General features: G+C 39.4%; 1 protein-coding gene across 2 annotated transcripts in view; it reads right to left on the minus strand.

Annotated features, from left to right (window-relative positions):
- Positions 1 to 9164: 9164 nt before the first annotated feature.
- arl13a (ADP-ribosylation factor-like 13A) overlaps positions 9165 to 18585 on the minus strand; it is a 29098-nt gene continuing 19677 nt past the window's right edge. For both annotated transcript variants that reach the window (XM_039764562.1, XM_039764564.1), the window contains exons 8-10: positions 13440 to 13713; positions 11831 to 11935; positions 9165 to 10198 (exon numbers count right to left, since the gene is read on the minus strand). In XM_039764562.1, coding sequence (XP_039620496.1) covers positions 10143 to 10198; positions 11831 to 11935; positions 13440 to 13713 — 435 coding nt within the window. In that variant the 3' untranslated portion in view covers positions 9165 to 10142. The remainder of the gene's footprint in view (positions 10199 to 11830; positions 11936 to 13439; positions 13714 to 18585) is intronic.

The following is an 18585-nucleotide window of genomic DNA, read 5'->3' on the forward strand; positions in this document are numbered from 1 at the left end:
TGTCTGCGTGGGTTTCCTCTGGGCACTCTTGTTTTTCAGTCCACAGTCCAAAGACATGCCAGTTAGGTGGATTGGTGATTCTAAATTGGCCCTAGTGTGTGCTTGGTGTGTGTCCTGCGGTGGGTTGGCACCCTGCCCAGGATTGGTTCCTGCCTTGTGCCCTGTGTTGGCTGGGATTGGCTCCAGCAGACCCCCGTGACCCTGTGTTCGGATTCAGCAGGTTGGAAAATGGATGGATTATCATAGGCGAACTGAGGTGGGCACAACACATTTGGGCTCTTGTAAAAAAGCCCACCAGAGTCTGTACTTCCACAAAGGACAGTTAACATTTCTCCATCAGTTCTCACAAAGTTTTACACGTTCACAGTAGAGCCCACCCTCACTGGCTATGTAACATCCTGGTATTACATCTGCTCAGCACAAGATCATAAAGCACTGCTGATGGAGGGTGAGGGCCACGGAGAATATTACAGGCATCCAGCAGCTTTGTGTTCGGCTATTTACAACACTCACTGGCTTAGGAAAGGCAAACAGTACAATTAAAGACCTCGGCCATCCTGCACAGCCTCTTTTACTCATTCCTCCCTTTTAGCTAATGGTATAATGCCATTAAGAAATTCAATCCTGTAACGTAACAAATATTGTGTATAAATATACTGTATAATATACTCACAAATACATATTGTATATTTTTTGTATTGTGTTTTTGTCAGTTGTCATTGTATTATGAACACATGATTAAAAAACCTTACTTAACTTGAAAGCTTAAACAGGAGCAGGCAAAGTGTAAAAATGTTACATGGCCAGTTAAGAAATGATCCCCGGTTACTGGAACTAAGAGGCAGCAGAGCTAGGGACTGTGCCACTTTACTAAAATAACAATATTTATTTCTATAAAACAATATCGTACAAAGCTCAAAGTGTTTTGCAAGATGTCAAAGATTAGTTACAAACACAGAAAAAAAAACAAATGACATTAAAATGAATGAATAAGTGCATTCAAAATAAATAATGTGCACTTACATATGACAGATATATAATTAAGAGAAATAAGGCCCTTAAATATACAAAAAAACAAACCTGTAGGGGTTCCAGGCCAAACCCACCATCTGCTGGTCATTCTATGTAACATAAAAAAAATTTAAGTAGTTCTTTATTGTTTGTTTTTTTTTAAGGCTTCATCTTTGAGGATTCTACGCAGTGGGTCTTGTGGCAGATTGGGGTATTCATTTTCATTCTGCTGCTGGTGGCCACAGAAGAACCAGAACAGAAAACAAAGAAGAGTAAAGGTTAATAATGAATTGCAAATTCATTGAAGAATATGATGACTTGATGCATATTTAGTTTATTAAGGGTTGACATAAAATATAGCTACCAAAAAGCCAAACACAAAATAAACAAGTTTGTGAAACTTTTTTTTGTTTTTTATGCCTTCTGAGAAGCTATTCTGATACCACACGGTACAGGGTAAGGTCAATTTTTGTCAGTCTTGCTACTCCATTGTAGGACTCGTTCGCCTACAGGTAATGGCTAACTTAAAGTTTCCAGACAGTTTAGGAGAATATCTTCAGACCATGAGGGGAGCATCATACAAACACATGATAAACTCCATAGAGAAGGCTCTCCTGAAAGACAGAAAATGAGTTAATGCCCTAGCATTATGGGACCCACTAAACAATTGTGACATCTCTAGGCTTATTGTACATGTATTCCATGTTTTGTTTCTCATTAATGAGCCAGTGCCCTAGACCTTTTAAAGAAGAAACTTCTGTTTTATGTATTTTTTATACATAAGCACTCTGCAATGAAACAGAACTGGTGTCCCCTCTACAGGATGCATTGCATATTCTGTCTGTGTCCTCTTGCTTGTCTTAAATTGCAGTTGTCCTCTGACAACATAAGAAACATTGGTGGCAGCAAGTAGCTGTCATTTTGGAAGACCAACAGTATAGAGAGTGAGCTTATGATGACACTTTGAGCTTTAATACATTTGAAAACCTTTCTGAAGACATGTTTTCAGTTTGCCATAATGGATTATTCAGTGTAGAGTTATGAGTAATGAGTGGCAAATGTATCCATTTAAAATGAAATCTACAACACAATAAAGTTTGCAAAAAAGAAAGGTGGGAATATTTTCTGAATCCTCCATACTAAATATGGATATGCTATCTTATTTATAATTTATGTGTCTGTTTGTCCGGCCCGGAAGTGAGAGGTGGAGTCGGGGTAAGGGCTCCTCCTCCGAGGATACACAAGCGAGGCGAGCATGTCGGCAAAACGAAACCTCAGAGGAGAGAAATGCCCAGCATAGTTTCTTTAAATTACCTGACATCTCTACATTTCAATTTTTTTTCTGACAATTTCAATAGTTTCTAGGATCCCAGGCATTTTACATCATGAGCTCACACAGCTAGTTTATATATATGTGGTATATGGCCGGCCATTCATCCCGGCCAATACCCCCAGGCCACCAGATGGAGCCCTCTCTGCAGCATGGAGGTGCCCTGAATGCCAGAATGCCAGCAGGGAATCCTGAACAATGGAGTTTTTATCCGCATCCCTGCTGGATACCATGGGGGCAGACAGACACACACACACAGGTGCGCGAGACAGACACACACACACACACAGGTGCGCACGAGACAGACAGACACACATGAGACAGACACACACACACAGGCGCGCGCGAGACAGACACACACACAGAGCGCGAGACAGACACACACACACGAGACAGACACACACACACAGGCACGCAAGAGAGACACATACACACGAGAGACAGACAGAAACACACACACACGTAGGCCCGCGAGAGAGAGACACACACACAGGCACGCTCATGCATTTTTGCAATGTTACTTTTCTTGGTTGTTTATTAAATTATGGATTTTTCAAATGTTCATTTTTTTCTCTGTGCTTAAAACTCATTAAAAAAAAGTGTTTTTAGCGAGCGGGTCGTAACGCTATAGCATGAACTCTTGCAGTGTTAGTTTTCTCTGTTGTTCAAGGTTTTCTTAGTGTTATTCAATGTTTTTACATTTAGTTTACTATTACACTGTGCGTTCAATGGTATAATTAACTATATGTGTGCTTAAAAACTAAAGAAATATATATGTACATACAGTTCATACGGTCTGGAAAGGATTAATTGTATTTACATACAATCCAATGGGGGAAATTACTTTGGTTCACGACCAAATCAGGTTACGACCAGAGTTTTGGAACAATTTATGGTCGTGAACCGAGGTTCCATTGTATTACTGTCAGAAAAAAATTACAGGCATTTTACGGAAATACAAACCAGTATTACTGCAAGAGAAAATTAAAGGCACACAATACAGTGATGCATATTGCAGTCACATACAAGGTCCCATGCCATTTAATATAGACTGTTCCTACTAATGTTTATGCACTACTGTTCTAGCGCCCGTTATTGTAACGGGCTTAATGTCTAGTATATATATATTTACTGTATATATATATATATACTGAATATATATACTGTGTATAGATATGTATATGCTGTAAAGGACCGAGGAGACAGTAGCAAGGGTTGGGGTTTTCCGGCCCCGTATATTGTAAATCACAACAAAAAAACTGGTCAAAATTATAAACAAACAGTTCATAATGCGCGACGCCGACTCCTGGCGTCGCGGCCATTTTATTGGGGAGGAGCCGGAAGTGGAGGGATGCCGGGAAGGACCGCAAGGGAGGATGGGAAGGATGACGTCAGGGCAAGATGGCGGAGGAAGGGCGGAAGTATCGCACTGCGGTCAATCCAGGCCTATGGTGCAGGAAGGTCTTTCTTTCTATGAGGAAGCAGAGGGAGAAAGTTAATACCCGCCATTCCCTGGCGGCGAATGGTTTCCCAGGTGCTATCGAATCAATCCGCGGCCTCCTACTCGCGCGTGCGTGACAATGCCAAAACGCAGAAGTACACAGACTTGAACGGAGACTGGCGCGTGAGTAAGGAGTGCCCTGCCCATCTCCCCAATCCTGACGTCATGCTTCACCCTCCCTTTGGGCAACAGCCTCTGTCTCAGATTAGCGTGAATATATCGCTCCTGCAAGTGAATTATGATTCTTGAGAGAACTCACAAAATCCACCAGAATGGTCAAGCAAATTGTAGAAAAAAGCCAGATCTAAATCCGTTAAGTAGTTCTCTCGTTCGTTAGAGAAGCAGATGTAAGGAACACTCCAAGGCTGGTGTGTGAGGAGGGCCCAGCCCCCCTCCTTTTGGCCCACTGCGACTCTTTTGGATTTTTGCAAATAAATCAGTACCACAAGCGAACTATGATACATAGCGTGATCAGACAGGTCGCAAAATCAACCGCAATTTGATTATAGTAAAAAAGCCAGATCTAAATCCATTAAGTAGTTCTCTATTGAGAAGCAGATAGACATACAGACAGACATTGGATTTTATACACAGCTAGGTCCATAAATATGTGAACAGAGACACCTTTTTTCTAATTTTGGTTCTGTACATTACCACAATTAATTTTAAATGAAACAACTCAGATGCAGTTGAAGTGCAGACTTTCAGCTTTAATTCAGTGGGTTGAACAAAAAGATTGCATAAAAATGTAAGGGAACTAAAGTGTTTTTTTAACACAATCCCTTTATTTCAGGGGCTCAAAAGTAATTAGACAAATTAAATAACTGGAAATAAAATGTTATTTCTAATACTTGGTTGAAAACCCTTTGCTGGCAATGACAGCCTGAAGTCTTGAACTCATGGACATCACCAGATGCTGGTTTCCTCCTTTTTAATGCTCTGCCAGGCCTTTACTGCAGCGGCTTTCAGTTGCTGTTTGTTTGTGGGCCTTTCTGTTCGAAGTGTAGTCTTCAACAAGTGAAATGCATGCTCAGTTGGGTTAAGATCAGGTGACTGACTTGGCCATTCAAGAATTTTCCACTTCTTTGCTTTAATAAACTCCTGGGTTGCTTTGGCTGTATGTTTTGGGTCATTGTCCATCTGTATCATGAAACACCGCCCAATCAATTTGACTGCATTTAGCTGGATTTGAGCAGACAGTATGTCTCTGAACACCTCAGAATTCATTCGGCTGCTTCTGTCCTGTGTCACATCATCAATAAACACTAGTGTCCCAGTGCCACTGGCAGCCATGCACACCAAGCCATCACACTGCCTCCACCGTGTTTTACAGATGATGTGGTATGCTTTGGATAATGAGCTGTTCCACACCTTCTCCATACTTTTTTCTTGCCATCATTCTGGTAGAGGTTGATCTTGGTTTCATCTGTCCAAAGAATGTTTTTCCAGAACTGTGCTGGCTTTTTTAGATGTTCTTTAGCAAAGTCCAATCTAGCCTTTCTATTCTTGAGGCTTATGAGTGGCTTGCACCTTGCAGTGCACCCTCTGTATTTATTTTCATGCAGTCTTCTTTTTATGGTAGACTTGGATATCGACACGTCTACCCCCTGGAGAGTGTTGTTCACTTGGTTGGCTGTTGTGAAGGGGTTTCTCTTCACCATGGAAATGATTCTGCGATTATCCACCACTGTTGTCTTCTGTGGACGCCCAGGTCTTTTTGTTGCTGAGTTCACCAGTGCTTGCTTTCTTTCTCAGGATGTACCAAACTATAGATTTTGCCACTCATAATATTGTAGGAATTGCTCGGATGGGTTTTTACTGTTTTCGCAGCTTAAGGATGGCTTCTTTCACCTGCATGGGGAGCTCCTTTGGACCGCATGTTGTCTGTTCACAGCAAAATCTTCCACATGCAAGCACCACACCTCAAATCAACTCCAGGCCTTTTATCTGCTTAATTGATAATGACATAACGACAGACTTGCCCACACCTGCCCATGAAATAGCCTTTGAGTCAATTGTCCAATTACTTTTGAGCCCCTGAAATGAAGGGATTGTGTTAAAAAAATGCTTTAGTTGCCTCACATTTTTATGCAATCGTTTTGTTTACCCACTGAATTAAAGCTGAAAGTCTGCACTTCAACTGCATCTGAGTTGTTTCATTTAAAATTCATTGTGGTAATGTACAGAACCAAAATTAGAAAAAAGTTGTCTCTCTTCAAATATTTCTGGACCTAACTGTATATATGCTATAAATACACATGTGATATGTTTTGTATGTATGCTGTACCATGCTGTATATGTTCAAATATGCATATATACAAATTTGCAGCCTCCTTTGTTTACTTTTACAAATGCTCCACCTCATTGCCTATTCTATCATCAGGGTGACTCAGTTGCACACCCTGGGGTCATGCTCACAAAGGGGTCTTTGCATATATGAGAAATAAAAATGCCTATTAAATGGAGAAGTCCAAGTTTTCACTGACTGGGACTCAGAGCAACACACTGCTCAGCACCCATCCCTTCCCCACTTCAATCCCCATTGTTATGAACCTAAATAAAGAAATTTTAAAACAAAAACACAAGGAGATAGGCACAATCAGTAGTGTAGTGCAGTAGAGTGGTGGTCTTAGTGGTCACGTTTATGAGATTGTAGATTTGATGTGTTACCATGCCGCATAAGAGAAAATGGATGGGCATTCAAAGCAAAAGAACAGTACTGATGTAAAAGGAAAAACAAATTAAGACAGAGAGAAGCAAAAGATGCTGTTTTTCCCAAAAATACCTGTACTGGCATTTGCAGTTTTTAAAACAAAAAAAAGAACCTAAATGATGATTTGAACAAGCCATAAATACTGCAGTTCAGACTAATAAAACTGACATTACAGAGAGTTAGGAAACAGATGATAAGTCTGCTTTTAGTAACTTTAGCAGTAATGCACAGTCATGTAACACCAACATAGATGTGAACAGCAATGTAGAAGACACCAAACAATGACAAGACTTCATGATTTTTGGTGTAAATACAATATGTGAACACAAAGCACTCAGTTATATATTATCTTTTTGCCATGAAGTTGCGTTTTTTAAAATGCTGAACAGATGTTTGCTATCAGAAGAAAGTTGATTCCCCACAGATTTGATGATGCACTCATTAATTCATCCATCCATCCATTATCCAACCCGCTATATCCTAACTACAGGGTCATGTATATATATATATATATATATATATATACACTCACCTAAAGGATTATTAGGAACACCATACTAATACGGTGTTTGACCCCCTTTCGCCTTCAGAACTGCCTTAATTCTACGTGGCATTGATTCAACAAGGTGCTGAAAGCATTCTTTAGAAATGTTGGCCCATATTGATGGGATAGCATCTTGCAGTTGATGGAGATTTGTGGGATGCACATCCAGGGCACGAAGCTCCTGTACCACCACATCCCAAAGATGCTCTATTGGGTTGAGATCTGGTGACTGCGGGGGCCATTTTAGTACAGTGAACTCATTGTCATGTTCAAGAAACCAATTTGAAATGATTCAAGCTTTGTGACATGGTGCATTATCCTGCTGGAAGTAGCCATCAGAGGATGGGTACATGGTGGTCATGAAGGGATGGACATGGTCAGAAACAATGCTCAGGTAGCCCGTGGCATTTAAACGATGCCCAATTGGCACTAAGGGGCCTAAAGTGTGCCAAGAAAACATCCCCCACACCATTACACCACCACCACTAGCCTGCACAGTGGTAACAAGGTATGATGGATCCATGTTCTCAATCTGTTTACGCCAAATTCTGACTCTACCATTTGAATGTCTCAACAGAAATCAAGACTCATCAGACCAGGCAACGTTTTTCCAGTCTTCAACTGTCCAATTTTGGTGAGCTCGTGCAAATTGTAGCCTCTTTTTCCTATTTGTAGTGGAGATGAGTGGTACCCGGTGGGGTGTTCTGCTGTAGCCCATCCGCCTCAAGGTTGTGCGTGTTGTGGCTTCACAAATGCTTTGCTGCATACCTCGGTTGTAACGAGTGGTTATTTCAGTCAAAGTTGCTCTTCTGTCAGCTTGAATCAGTCGGCCCATTCTCCTCTGACCTCTAGCATCAACAAGGCATTTTCGCCCACAGGACTGCCGCATACTGGATGTTTTTCCCTTTTCACACCATTCTTTGTAAACCCTAGAAAAGGTTGTGCGTGAAAATTCCAGTAACTGAGCAGATTGTGAAATATTTAGACCGGCTCGTCTGGCACCAACAACCATGCCACGCTCAAAATTGCTTAAATCACCTTTCTTTCCCATTCTGACATTCAGTTTGGAGTTCAGGAGATTGTCTTGACCAGGACCACACCCTAAATGCATTGAAGCAACTGCCATGTGATTGGTTGATTAGATAAATGCATTAATGAGAAACTGAACAGGTGTTCCTAATAATCCTTTAGGTGAGTGTGTATATATATATATATATATATATATATATATATATATATATATATATATATATATATATATATCTTTATTAACTTAATAAAAATACATAATAAAACAAACTAAAATAACACTGGTTTGAAAAATGTAAAATGTGACATTTTTCCTGGACAGCAATTCACTAAGATTTTGAAGATATAAACTAACAGTGCGGGACAAAATTGCTTCAAATAAGGTGTAACAACTGTGTTCACACTCAAGGCATTGCTTCACCTCCCTGGGGCCCGTGGTGGTCTTAATCCAGCCTTGCTCATCTTTATTAACTTTAAGGATCTTGTTCAGCTCTTTTCTGTTCGGTACTATCATCATTTTAGGCATAGATGCCCCAGAGGACCAGTATTGCCCCCATTTAGTCCATCCTTCCATTATGGTATCCAGACCGGGTAAGGACTCCACCTCCACTGTCCTCTGGGGCATCTACAAGGTCATGAACAGTGCAAAATATGATTTCTTTATCACTTAAGTTCTAATAATTGGCAATAAGAATGTGAATAAAAACTTATTAGTATCTTTATTAAATTCATTTATCAGATATTCAATGTCTTTGTTGGAAACCAGATTTAGCAAATGGTGGCACCTTCTTTAGAAAAAAATTGTTTAACCAAACATTTTTTTGTGGATTGATTGAGCCTGCACACATTTCACCCCTTTATCTTTACAGAACCGCTTCTATTCATAACTACTTCTGGCCTGTCTTCAATGGACAGTTTGCTGCAGTTCATGCTACACCCTTTCTGTCATTATGGTTAAAGTTGCATCCAAAGTACAAAATGGCTTCTGCTCCAGCCTTTCACTTATTGTTAAAAGTGTTTAAGGTTAGGTCTGGGTTATGATTATTAATATGGAAAGTAGGGCAAGGAGTACATAAGGTAAGTTGACTTGCATTTTCTATTAAATAAAATGCCGTTTTGTATTTTAGTACATTCTGATTTGACATGGCACAGGGGAGTTGCGTTATCCTGTATGTTGGTTGAGCATTTCAGGTACAATTCTGTACACAAGACAATACTACTACTACTTCTAAATAGTACATTACAAGATTGTATTAACATGTGTGATATGTGCATATTATGACTGGCATAGAGAATTAGTGTGTATGCACTTGAGTGCAAAAACGTATTACAGTAATTAACAAAGACAACAATTCCTTTACATAAAGAGCTGCAGTGTAGAGGAAAATGCATTAATGTTGTTTTTTTTAATTGCAATCATATTTACAGTAAACATATAAAGAGAAATACACCTTACACACACTGAATACTTTCACATGAACACTGTTGTCATTATATAAACTGTAATTGTGAGACCGGAGGAAACAAAGAACTCCATTTTCATAGCATGTCCTGTAAAAGGAGGGCATTCAGCAGGCAACAATCACCTAAGTACAGCCACCGCCAGTACATCATCACTTTTTGTATGAATGTGGCAGTGATTTTTTTCCTATTTTGTTCTTCTTGTTTTTTAAGCATCTCTAATTTTATTTTAGCTTTCAATAATACCATATTTTAGTTTAAAAATAGGATTAGGGTTGGCTGTAGACAGTTGTAAGTCTGAAACTTAATTACCATCTTGTTGCTATCAAGCAGCCTTAATTGGCATAAGCATATTTGATCCTTCATCTGCCTGAAACTGTGCTGTGTTTAGCTGGTCACAAGTCTGTGTAAGATCTAAATCTGTAAGTAGATCCTATTGATGACATAATGCAAATGTCAAATGCTGTTTCAGGTCAGCAGCAGCAGCAGCAGGAACCAAGCAGACAGATATCAGCTGGTGGATTGTAGGTCACAAGAGAGATTAGCCTCATTTTCAACGATTCTGTTCTTGTCTCGCTTTGAGGGCCAATATGGCTTTTCTGTACAGATCTAAAGGAAAGGAAACAAAGTGAAGAATGAGCATCTTATTGACAGATGAGCTTTTAATTACACTACCATTTATGAAACATACAAATAACATAATAAAAACCATTTGATACTGAGTGCCTGTTATTGAAGAATGGGAGTGGACTGTTTTGTGTGCATCAGGAAAACATGTTTAGGTTGTGACCAAATGAAGATTTTTTTTGTTTAAATTTACACACACACATGAAAGTTTCTTCTCCAATGTGTATAAAGCACAGCATGAATGAGTTAAAAATATCTAGTACTATGCACTCTCTTTTGTAAACTGATGAATTTCAGTGTAGACGGTGGATTATTAACTGAAATACATTACATGACAGCGTTGGTTCATTTTCCATCACTGATTAACTGTTTGACACATAACTTCAAAGTACACCAATTTTAGAATTAGATGTTATAATAAGCAAGCATAGCATTTATCATTGAAAGTTGTTATATACTGTACAATGAGATTTGCTCCTTTTTAGGACTACTTTAATATTTCAGCCATTTCTGCCTACCAACAATTCACAGCACCTCACAGGACTTTCTCCCCATTTCAGCCTGGCGTCTAAGCTGCCATTCCACGCTTTTCCAGAGATCTCCCATTCTCAGTGTATTTATCTGCACTGGGATTTGTCACTAATTCTTCTGAACAGGTGACAGTGACAGGCTCTGATGTGAAGCAGATAATACAGATTCCTAGTTATTACACGATTGAGCTCCAAGTACACTTAGGTCTGCAGCTATTCCCACTTCCTCTATTTACTCTGGAATGGCTGCTTTCTGCCATATTCAGGCCAGCATCTGTGATACTGTATACCCACGTCCACAGCCTGTCTGTCTGTCATTCTGTAGACAAATGTGCTAATTTCTTGAACAGAGAAGCAGGTTTCTGGTTCTGCTTTGCTGTTCTCGCGGAGCACTTCATGTCACAGGGTAGTCTTGTGATGTTTAGAAGGCGTCTTTCAAAGCAACACGCAGTTCAACCATATCTGATCATCTACAAGCACACAACACTTTACAAAGCTGTGAGGTCAGAGGCAGTGCCCACATACAATACATAGTATTTAACAATGTTGACGATTTAGATAAACCCAGAGAGTGGAAAACATATTTCTTGTTACGTGGAAATTAATAAACAGTCTTTTTGTTCAACTGCCGAAGTATTAAAATGCTTTTTTGACACATTGGTCTTGTTGAATTATCAGGTAGCTACAGCCTGTCTCTGCAACAAAAGATATAAAATAAATGAGCTTTACAAAATAACGGAAGGTGTGGAAAAGCAGAGTAATCGCCTAGAAACACAGGAAGAGCATGTAAACTCCACAGAGGACCGAGTCCATATTTAAACTTCAAATCCAAGTGCTGTGAGATGGTGGCACTTCAAGCAAAGTTACTCTCCTTTACTCCAATACTTCCTCACCAATGGGCATTATAGCAATTTGATATTAAATAAGAAAATGAATAGGCTTTTTATTTCTTTAACCTAAACATTTGTCACACTGTTACTTTAGATCCTGTGATCTAAAGTAAAACTGTATTTGGTGCAATCCATTTCTTTACATTCATTGAAATACAGAAGAGCTGAATACTTTGTTTGCAGCAGCCGCTTACCAAAGGTGACGGACATATCCACAGGTTGTGTATGTGATGGTGGAGCTTCTTCTGAATTGATTTGATTTTTCTTCTTTGCAGCCTTTTTACTTTTCCCTCGCTTCCCTAGGGTTGATAAACAGAGTTTCATTATGAGAAGGCACATGCAGATCTTGTTAAAAGCTAGTATTTGTTTTATTGATTGTGACAAAGTGCAGTGCAATGATACTTAAAATAAAGACATAAAAAGTTTGACAAACAAGAAGAGACTATTTTCAGTCTATCATGCTTATTTGATTAACTAATAATGTCCCAGTAGTTGACTTAAATAACTATTTATAAGCCTTGTACTTTTTCTTAAAAAGGATTTATAGACTACTGAGGATCTGAGCCATAAAAGTAATTTACAAAAATATACCCATCCATGGCGTTAATAGGAGTTGCCACCTACACCACTGAACAGATGGCACAACCCCACCCAGTCCATCAAAATCACACTCACTCGCATTGGACCAATTTAAAGATTTCTAAGCTACCCTAAGGGAATCGATGTAAACACTGAAAGAAGATAAAACTGACATATAACTGTATCTAGCGCACTGCGGTGGGCTGGCACACTGCCCCGGGTTTGTTTCCTGCCATGCACCCTGTGTTGGCTGGGATTGGCTCCAGAAGACCCCTGTAACCCTGTAGTTATGATGTAGCGGGTTGGATAATGGATGGATGGATAACTGTATCTATGGGGTAGCATTGCTAACCATCACACCATCCTCTATTATCTGCATACTACACAGATTTTAAGTACTGTGATATATACATCATAATATTGAAATAATCAAATAAATACAAACAAACAAAAAAAATTACCTCATATAAAAAAGCAGTTATGATTGTCCTTCTGCTTCCTAGTCTTGACTTAACTACAGTATTTGGCAGCTGCAAGTCATCACTATACCACTCCTACAGTACATATGAGGTGGCACTGCTACCACAGTAGTGGATCTGATTAGTTGCAGGCCCTTCTGTGCCAGGTGGGGTGGCTCACCCACTCGCCAAACACTCCTAGTCACTATTCACTTTGGGCACTGGGCGTGAGTGACCGATGACTTACAGGCATGAGTTTACATTCTGGGGCAAAATAGTGTATATAAACTAAGAGTCACTACAAGGATCAGGGGCTGCCCAATTCAGTCCTAATTAAATGCCTTCTTATGGCATTTTTCATCACCCATTCACCATAACTTGCAGTTAAAGTGTCAGTTAGCCAAAACTGCTCCTGCACTACAAACAGCTGAACCTCTAGAATACCCATTCTGAGCTCACATGTACCATACCAGGCTTCTGCTGGACCCTAATTGCAGCCCTCTGAGTTTTTAATTAATTCTTCTTTTAGTTAGTGACCCTGTTTGGACCTTTCTCTGGTGCATATTTTATTGATGTATATGTTTCCTGTTTACTCCATATTTGTGTGTACTAGGTATCGAAGCACATAGCATAAATTAGAAAAATGCAAGAAATATTGTTTTAAAAAGAGTTTATTTCCCCAAGCTCCCCCAAACCCCCCACTCCAAAATAAAATCGGAACAATAAATTGTCAGGTCAAAAACCACAATATAATTAAGTCAAATACCTTTTTTAGGGCTTGAGTTTTCTGAACGTTCCTGCATGCCTGGTTTTTTTGAGACTTGATTGAGGACTTCGCCCACCTTGTTCACAGCTAGAGGGACACTTGATCTACAGGTGACCTTTCCAGATTTTAGGGAGCTTTCATTTTGTATCACTCCATTGGAGTCGTCTTTCAGATTTCCAGTTTGTCTGATGTTCTCTACCAGTTGTCTTTTGGATTTAGACAAATCACTTATTTTTACTTTCTTTTTTTTCAACTTCCTTTTTAGCTTGTGTTCCTGAAAATACACAACATTTGTATTCTGTTTTCAGCATAGGACAAAGTACTTTTGTCATCTTTGCTTTGGCACAGCACATTAGACTTCAGCTGAAGATTCAGCCTTCATTTACTAATAACTAAGCGCAAGTAAGTGTGACTTCTTTGTGGGAATGCTACAATGGCCGCTTTGGAATGCAGCATCTGGATCTCTATCAGGCAAGACACTATCAATCACAGTCAAATTATACTTGTTCTGGTATATCCAAGCTCCAAAATTCTCAGTCTTGTACTGTTCATCACTTTGGTCAGTGAGATCAACCTTCATGGGCAAAACTGTGCACTACAGTAGTTGGTTTAGCTTATGTGTGCACAACAAACCACAGGCAAAATGCCCAGTCCTGGGCACTAGCTACAGAATATGCTCACTCTGTAACAGCAGCCCTGGGTTTAGTTATGGCTCCATAGTGGAAACCATAACTGCATAGGATGTGACTACTAGTGTCCAACTTTAGCAGCAGAAGACAGCACATACAGTGCATCCGGAAAGTATTCACGGCAGTATTCACTTTTTCCACATTTTGTTATGTCACAGCCTTATTCCATAATGGATTAAATTCATTTTTTTCCTCAAAATTCTACACACAACACCCCATAATGACAACGTGAAAAAGGTTTACTTAAGGTTTTTGCAATTTTATTAAAAATAAAAAAACTGAGAAATCACATGTACATAAGTATTCACTGCCTTTGCTCAATACTTTGTCGATGCATCTTTGGCAGCAATTACAGCTTCAAGTCTTTTTGAATATGATGCCACAAGCTTGGCACACATATCCTTGGCCAGTTTCGCCCATTCCTCTTTGCAGCACCTCTCAAGCTCCATCAGGTTGGATGGGAAGCGTCGGTGCACAGCTATTTTAAGATCTCTCCAGAGATGTTCAATCGGATTCAAGTCTGGGCTCTGACTGGGCCACTCAAGGACATTCACAGAGTTGTCCTGAAGCCACTCCTTTGATATCTAGGCTGTGTGCTTAGGGTCGTTGTCCTGCTGAAAGATGAACCGTTGCCCCAGTCTGAGGTCAAGAGCGCTCTGGAGCAGGTTTTCATCCAGGATGTCTCTGTACATTGCCGCAGTCATCTTTCCCTTTATCCTGACTAGTCTCCCAGTTCCTGCCTCTGAAAAACATCCCCACAGCATGATGCTGCCACCACCACGCTTCACTGTAGGGATGGTATTGGCCTGGTGATGAGCGATGCCTGGTTTCCACCAAACGTGACACCTGGCATTCACACCAAAGAGTTCAATCTTTGTCTCATCAGACCAGAGAATTTTGTTTCTCATGGTCTGAGAGTCCTTCAGGTGCCTTTTGGCAAATTCCAGGTGGGCTGCCATCTGCTTTTTACTAAGGAGTGGCTTCCGTCTGGCCACTCTACCATACAGGCCTGATTGGTGGATTGCTGCAGAGATGGTTGTCCTTCTGGAAGGTTCTCCTTTCTCCACAGAGGACCTCTGGAGCTCTGACAGAGTGACCATCGGGTTCTTGGTCACCTCCCTGACTAAGGCCCTTTTCCCCCGATCACTCAGGTTAAATGGCCGGCCAGCTCTAGGAAGAGTCCTGGTGGTTTCAAACGTCTTCCACTTACGGATGATGGAGGCCACTGTGCTCATTGGGACCTTCAAAGCAGCAGAAATTTTTCTGTAACCTTCCCCAGATTGGTGCTTTGAGACAATCCTGTCTCGGAGGTCAACAGACGATTCCTTTGACTTCATGCTTGGTTTGTGCTTTGACATGAACTGTCAACTGTGGGACCTTATATAGACAGGTGTGTGCCTTTCCAAATCATGTCTAATCAACTGAATTTACCACAGGTGGACTGCAATTAAGCTGCAGAAACATCTCAAGGATGATCAGGGGAAACAGGATGCACCTGAGCTCAATTTTGAGCTTCATGGCAAAGGTTGTGAATACTTATGTGCATGTGCTTTGTTTTATTTTTAATAAATTTACAAAAATCTCAAGTAAACTTTTTCATTTTGTCATTATGGGGTGTTGTGTGTAGAATTCTGAGGAAAAAAATGAATTTAATCCATTTTGGAATAAGGCTGTAACATAACAAAATGTGGAAAAAGTGATGCGCTGTGAATACTTTCCGGATGCTCTGTACTTAGTCCATCCCATGCTAAAGGACAGCATGGTGCACAAACTAGAGAGTGTAGATAAAAGCAAATCATTCTTCTCACTGAAGTAAACAATTGACTGTTCACCAGCTCTCAACAGACATATTCTATGGTAGAAAAAGGGGCCACTGTGTGAATCCTGAAAAGAATGCAATTACAGTTCACCATAAGGTGAGAAACACAGGGAAAAAATAAAGCATCTGAACAGAGTAACACAGAACATGCTTATCATCCTTCTCCTTCCATATATGCCAGTGAAAATCTCTGTATATCCAAAAGTAATCAGAATAAAGCAGTTCCCCGACTCTTTGAGACAATAGGAAGCCAGGTAAAAATAAGAAAAGTACTGTTAACCCCTTGCTGCCTAAATTTATTTACAATTATTTCAAAAAATAAATTATTTATGTTTTTACTGTCAGGCAGATGCTAAATTATGTGAATTAATAAAAAATTAATTAAAAAATGTGAATTTCCCCTTGGGATTAATAAAGTATCTATCTATCTATCTATCTATCTATCTATCTATCTATCTATCTATCTATCTATCTATCTATCTATCTATCTATCTATCTATCTAATTAAGTGGAGATTGTTCATTTGAATATAGCACACAAGCAAACAGTAAGCTGGTATGTGTTTTTATCTTAGTACAACCTACCTCAAATTTGGACAATTTCTCGAAATTAGCAGCCAAAATCAACATGCACGGTCATGCCAACACTTCATTTCCATCAGGCAGATGTAGTTTCCACTATGACTGCTAGATGGCGTAAACCTCTGCTGCCAATACGATCCTTGGTACGTATCAAATTTGCATCAACTGACATTGGCAGGATACATAGAGCACTTCGGTGATACATTCAGGCCGGAAGCAGTTTGAAGCGATTTTGTAACAATCATTTACAAGGGGTTAATAAACTTCATTCTGAAATTAATATTGTTTGTAACTTAGTAGCAAGGGTAAAGCAAGCAAAAATATTGGCATATGTATTTCTGATTGTTTGTGTTACTTGAATGGAAAGCAATAACCTGTTACAATTCTTGCTCTTTAAAAGCTTTTTTCTGAATGAATTTCATTTTTTATACATATATTTTTAACTTTTCTTATATTTTGAATCTCAGGATTCAGTTAACAACATTAGTTTTCTAATAGTAACTATTATTGTTGATACATTTTACTAATTCAATTTTATTCATCTACTGCAGTGCAATTTTGGACAACCATTTTTAAGACAAGAGGTTGGGCTGTTAGAGGCAGCCCCCTGGAAGTTAAGTCATTTTGCATCATCATCATTGTAACAGTTATTAAAACCCATATCACAATAGACTTTTTATCTAAGATTGTGGATATTTTTAAAAGGCTTGTGCAAAGATTTATTTATTTCTCTTTGGCATTTTGATATAAGCTTTACTCTTGACCTTCATTCTTGGCAAGTTCTTTAAATAAGACGTTTTGATCTCCCAGTTTTGAGCTTTATTTTGGCTTTTGACTAACGATTCATTTCCTGGTCCTGCTCAATTATTTTGTTTCCACCCCTTGAAAAATGGTGTATCACCATAACCAAACTACAGCATAGTAAGCCACGGTTGATTTGTGTGCACCTTCGAAAAATTGAAACTGCTATCTTTTCATAGTTCTGGTGTGCCACTTGAACATGATTACTGAGAATCTTCCTTTCCAGGCCCAAAATAAATCTCCTCTGTGCACCACATTGACTCTAAAAATTCAGGTAATTAATGAAATATTTACCTCCCTGATCTGATTCCTAAGCAATTTTCTTTAATGTTGGTTGAGGGGTGATAGATACTTTTCACTGTGGTTCCCTGTACACTTAATGGTCAATAGTACAAAGGTGAGAGCAGAAAGCAGACAGCTCAGGAGATTACAGGGCTGCATGAACTTCTTTTTAATGTGAGAAAGACGTGGTGACCATTGAGAGCTTACAAGAGGCCAAAAGAACACTGAGGATTCATAATGCTGAGACATTAGGGTAGCTGGTGGGACGTTTGGTCTGGCGTACCTCTCACCAAAGAAGAATCACTTCTGCAACTTGTCTAAATGTTTCCATGGCAGGAATCTAGAATCTGATGGAAGCAAAAGCTTACCAGCTGGAGGAACAGGCCAGGTTGTGAGACACACGTGAGATGCAGACTGAAGTGTGATTTAGGAGGTATTTTGCATGTGAGCAACTGATCTTGCCACTCTACCAGATAAATGAGTTAGGCCTGGCTGGCTTGGTTTAATTTATTGTTTCATTTGTACCTATTGTTGTTCCACTGTGTAGACATCATTTATGCATTTAATCAAACACCATTTTTATATCTGTGGTCCATTATGGCATTATTCAAAGTACTAGTATGTTATGGATTAGGTAAGTCTGGAAATCTTTTACTTTTGATGATCATTTTTTTATTTCACTCAAGAAGGGTTTTTTTGAAGAATGTTAACTGTAGAGAACAATATATTAACAATATTTTTCTACTGTCTTGTCTCTGAAGCAATGATGAATTTTATTAACATGTATTTGGTGCTTGCAGTATCATGATTTCAAGCTCCATTACTATGATGTTACTCCACGTTGCTGGGGGTGCAGTTTCCAGAAGTCCAATGTTGTGACTTCACTTGTTTCACATTTTAAATAAGTCATTGCCACTTGTCTTATAGAACCCAAGAGCGTGCACTGTTTTTAACAGACTTTTTCCTCTGTAAAT

The sequence above is a fragment of the Polypterus senegalus genome, chromosome 10, assembly GCF_016835505.1.
Source record: "Polypterus senegalus isolate Bchr_013 chromosome 10, ASM1683550v1, whole genome shotgun sequence".
Lineage (NCBI taxonomy): Eukaryota > Metazoa > Chordata > Cladistia > Polypteriformes > Polypteridae > Polypterus > Polypterus senegalus.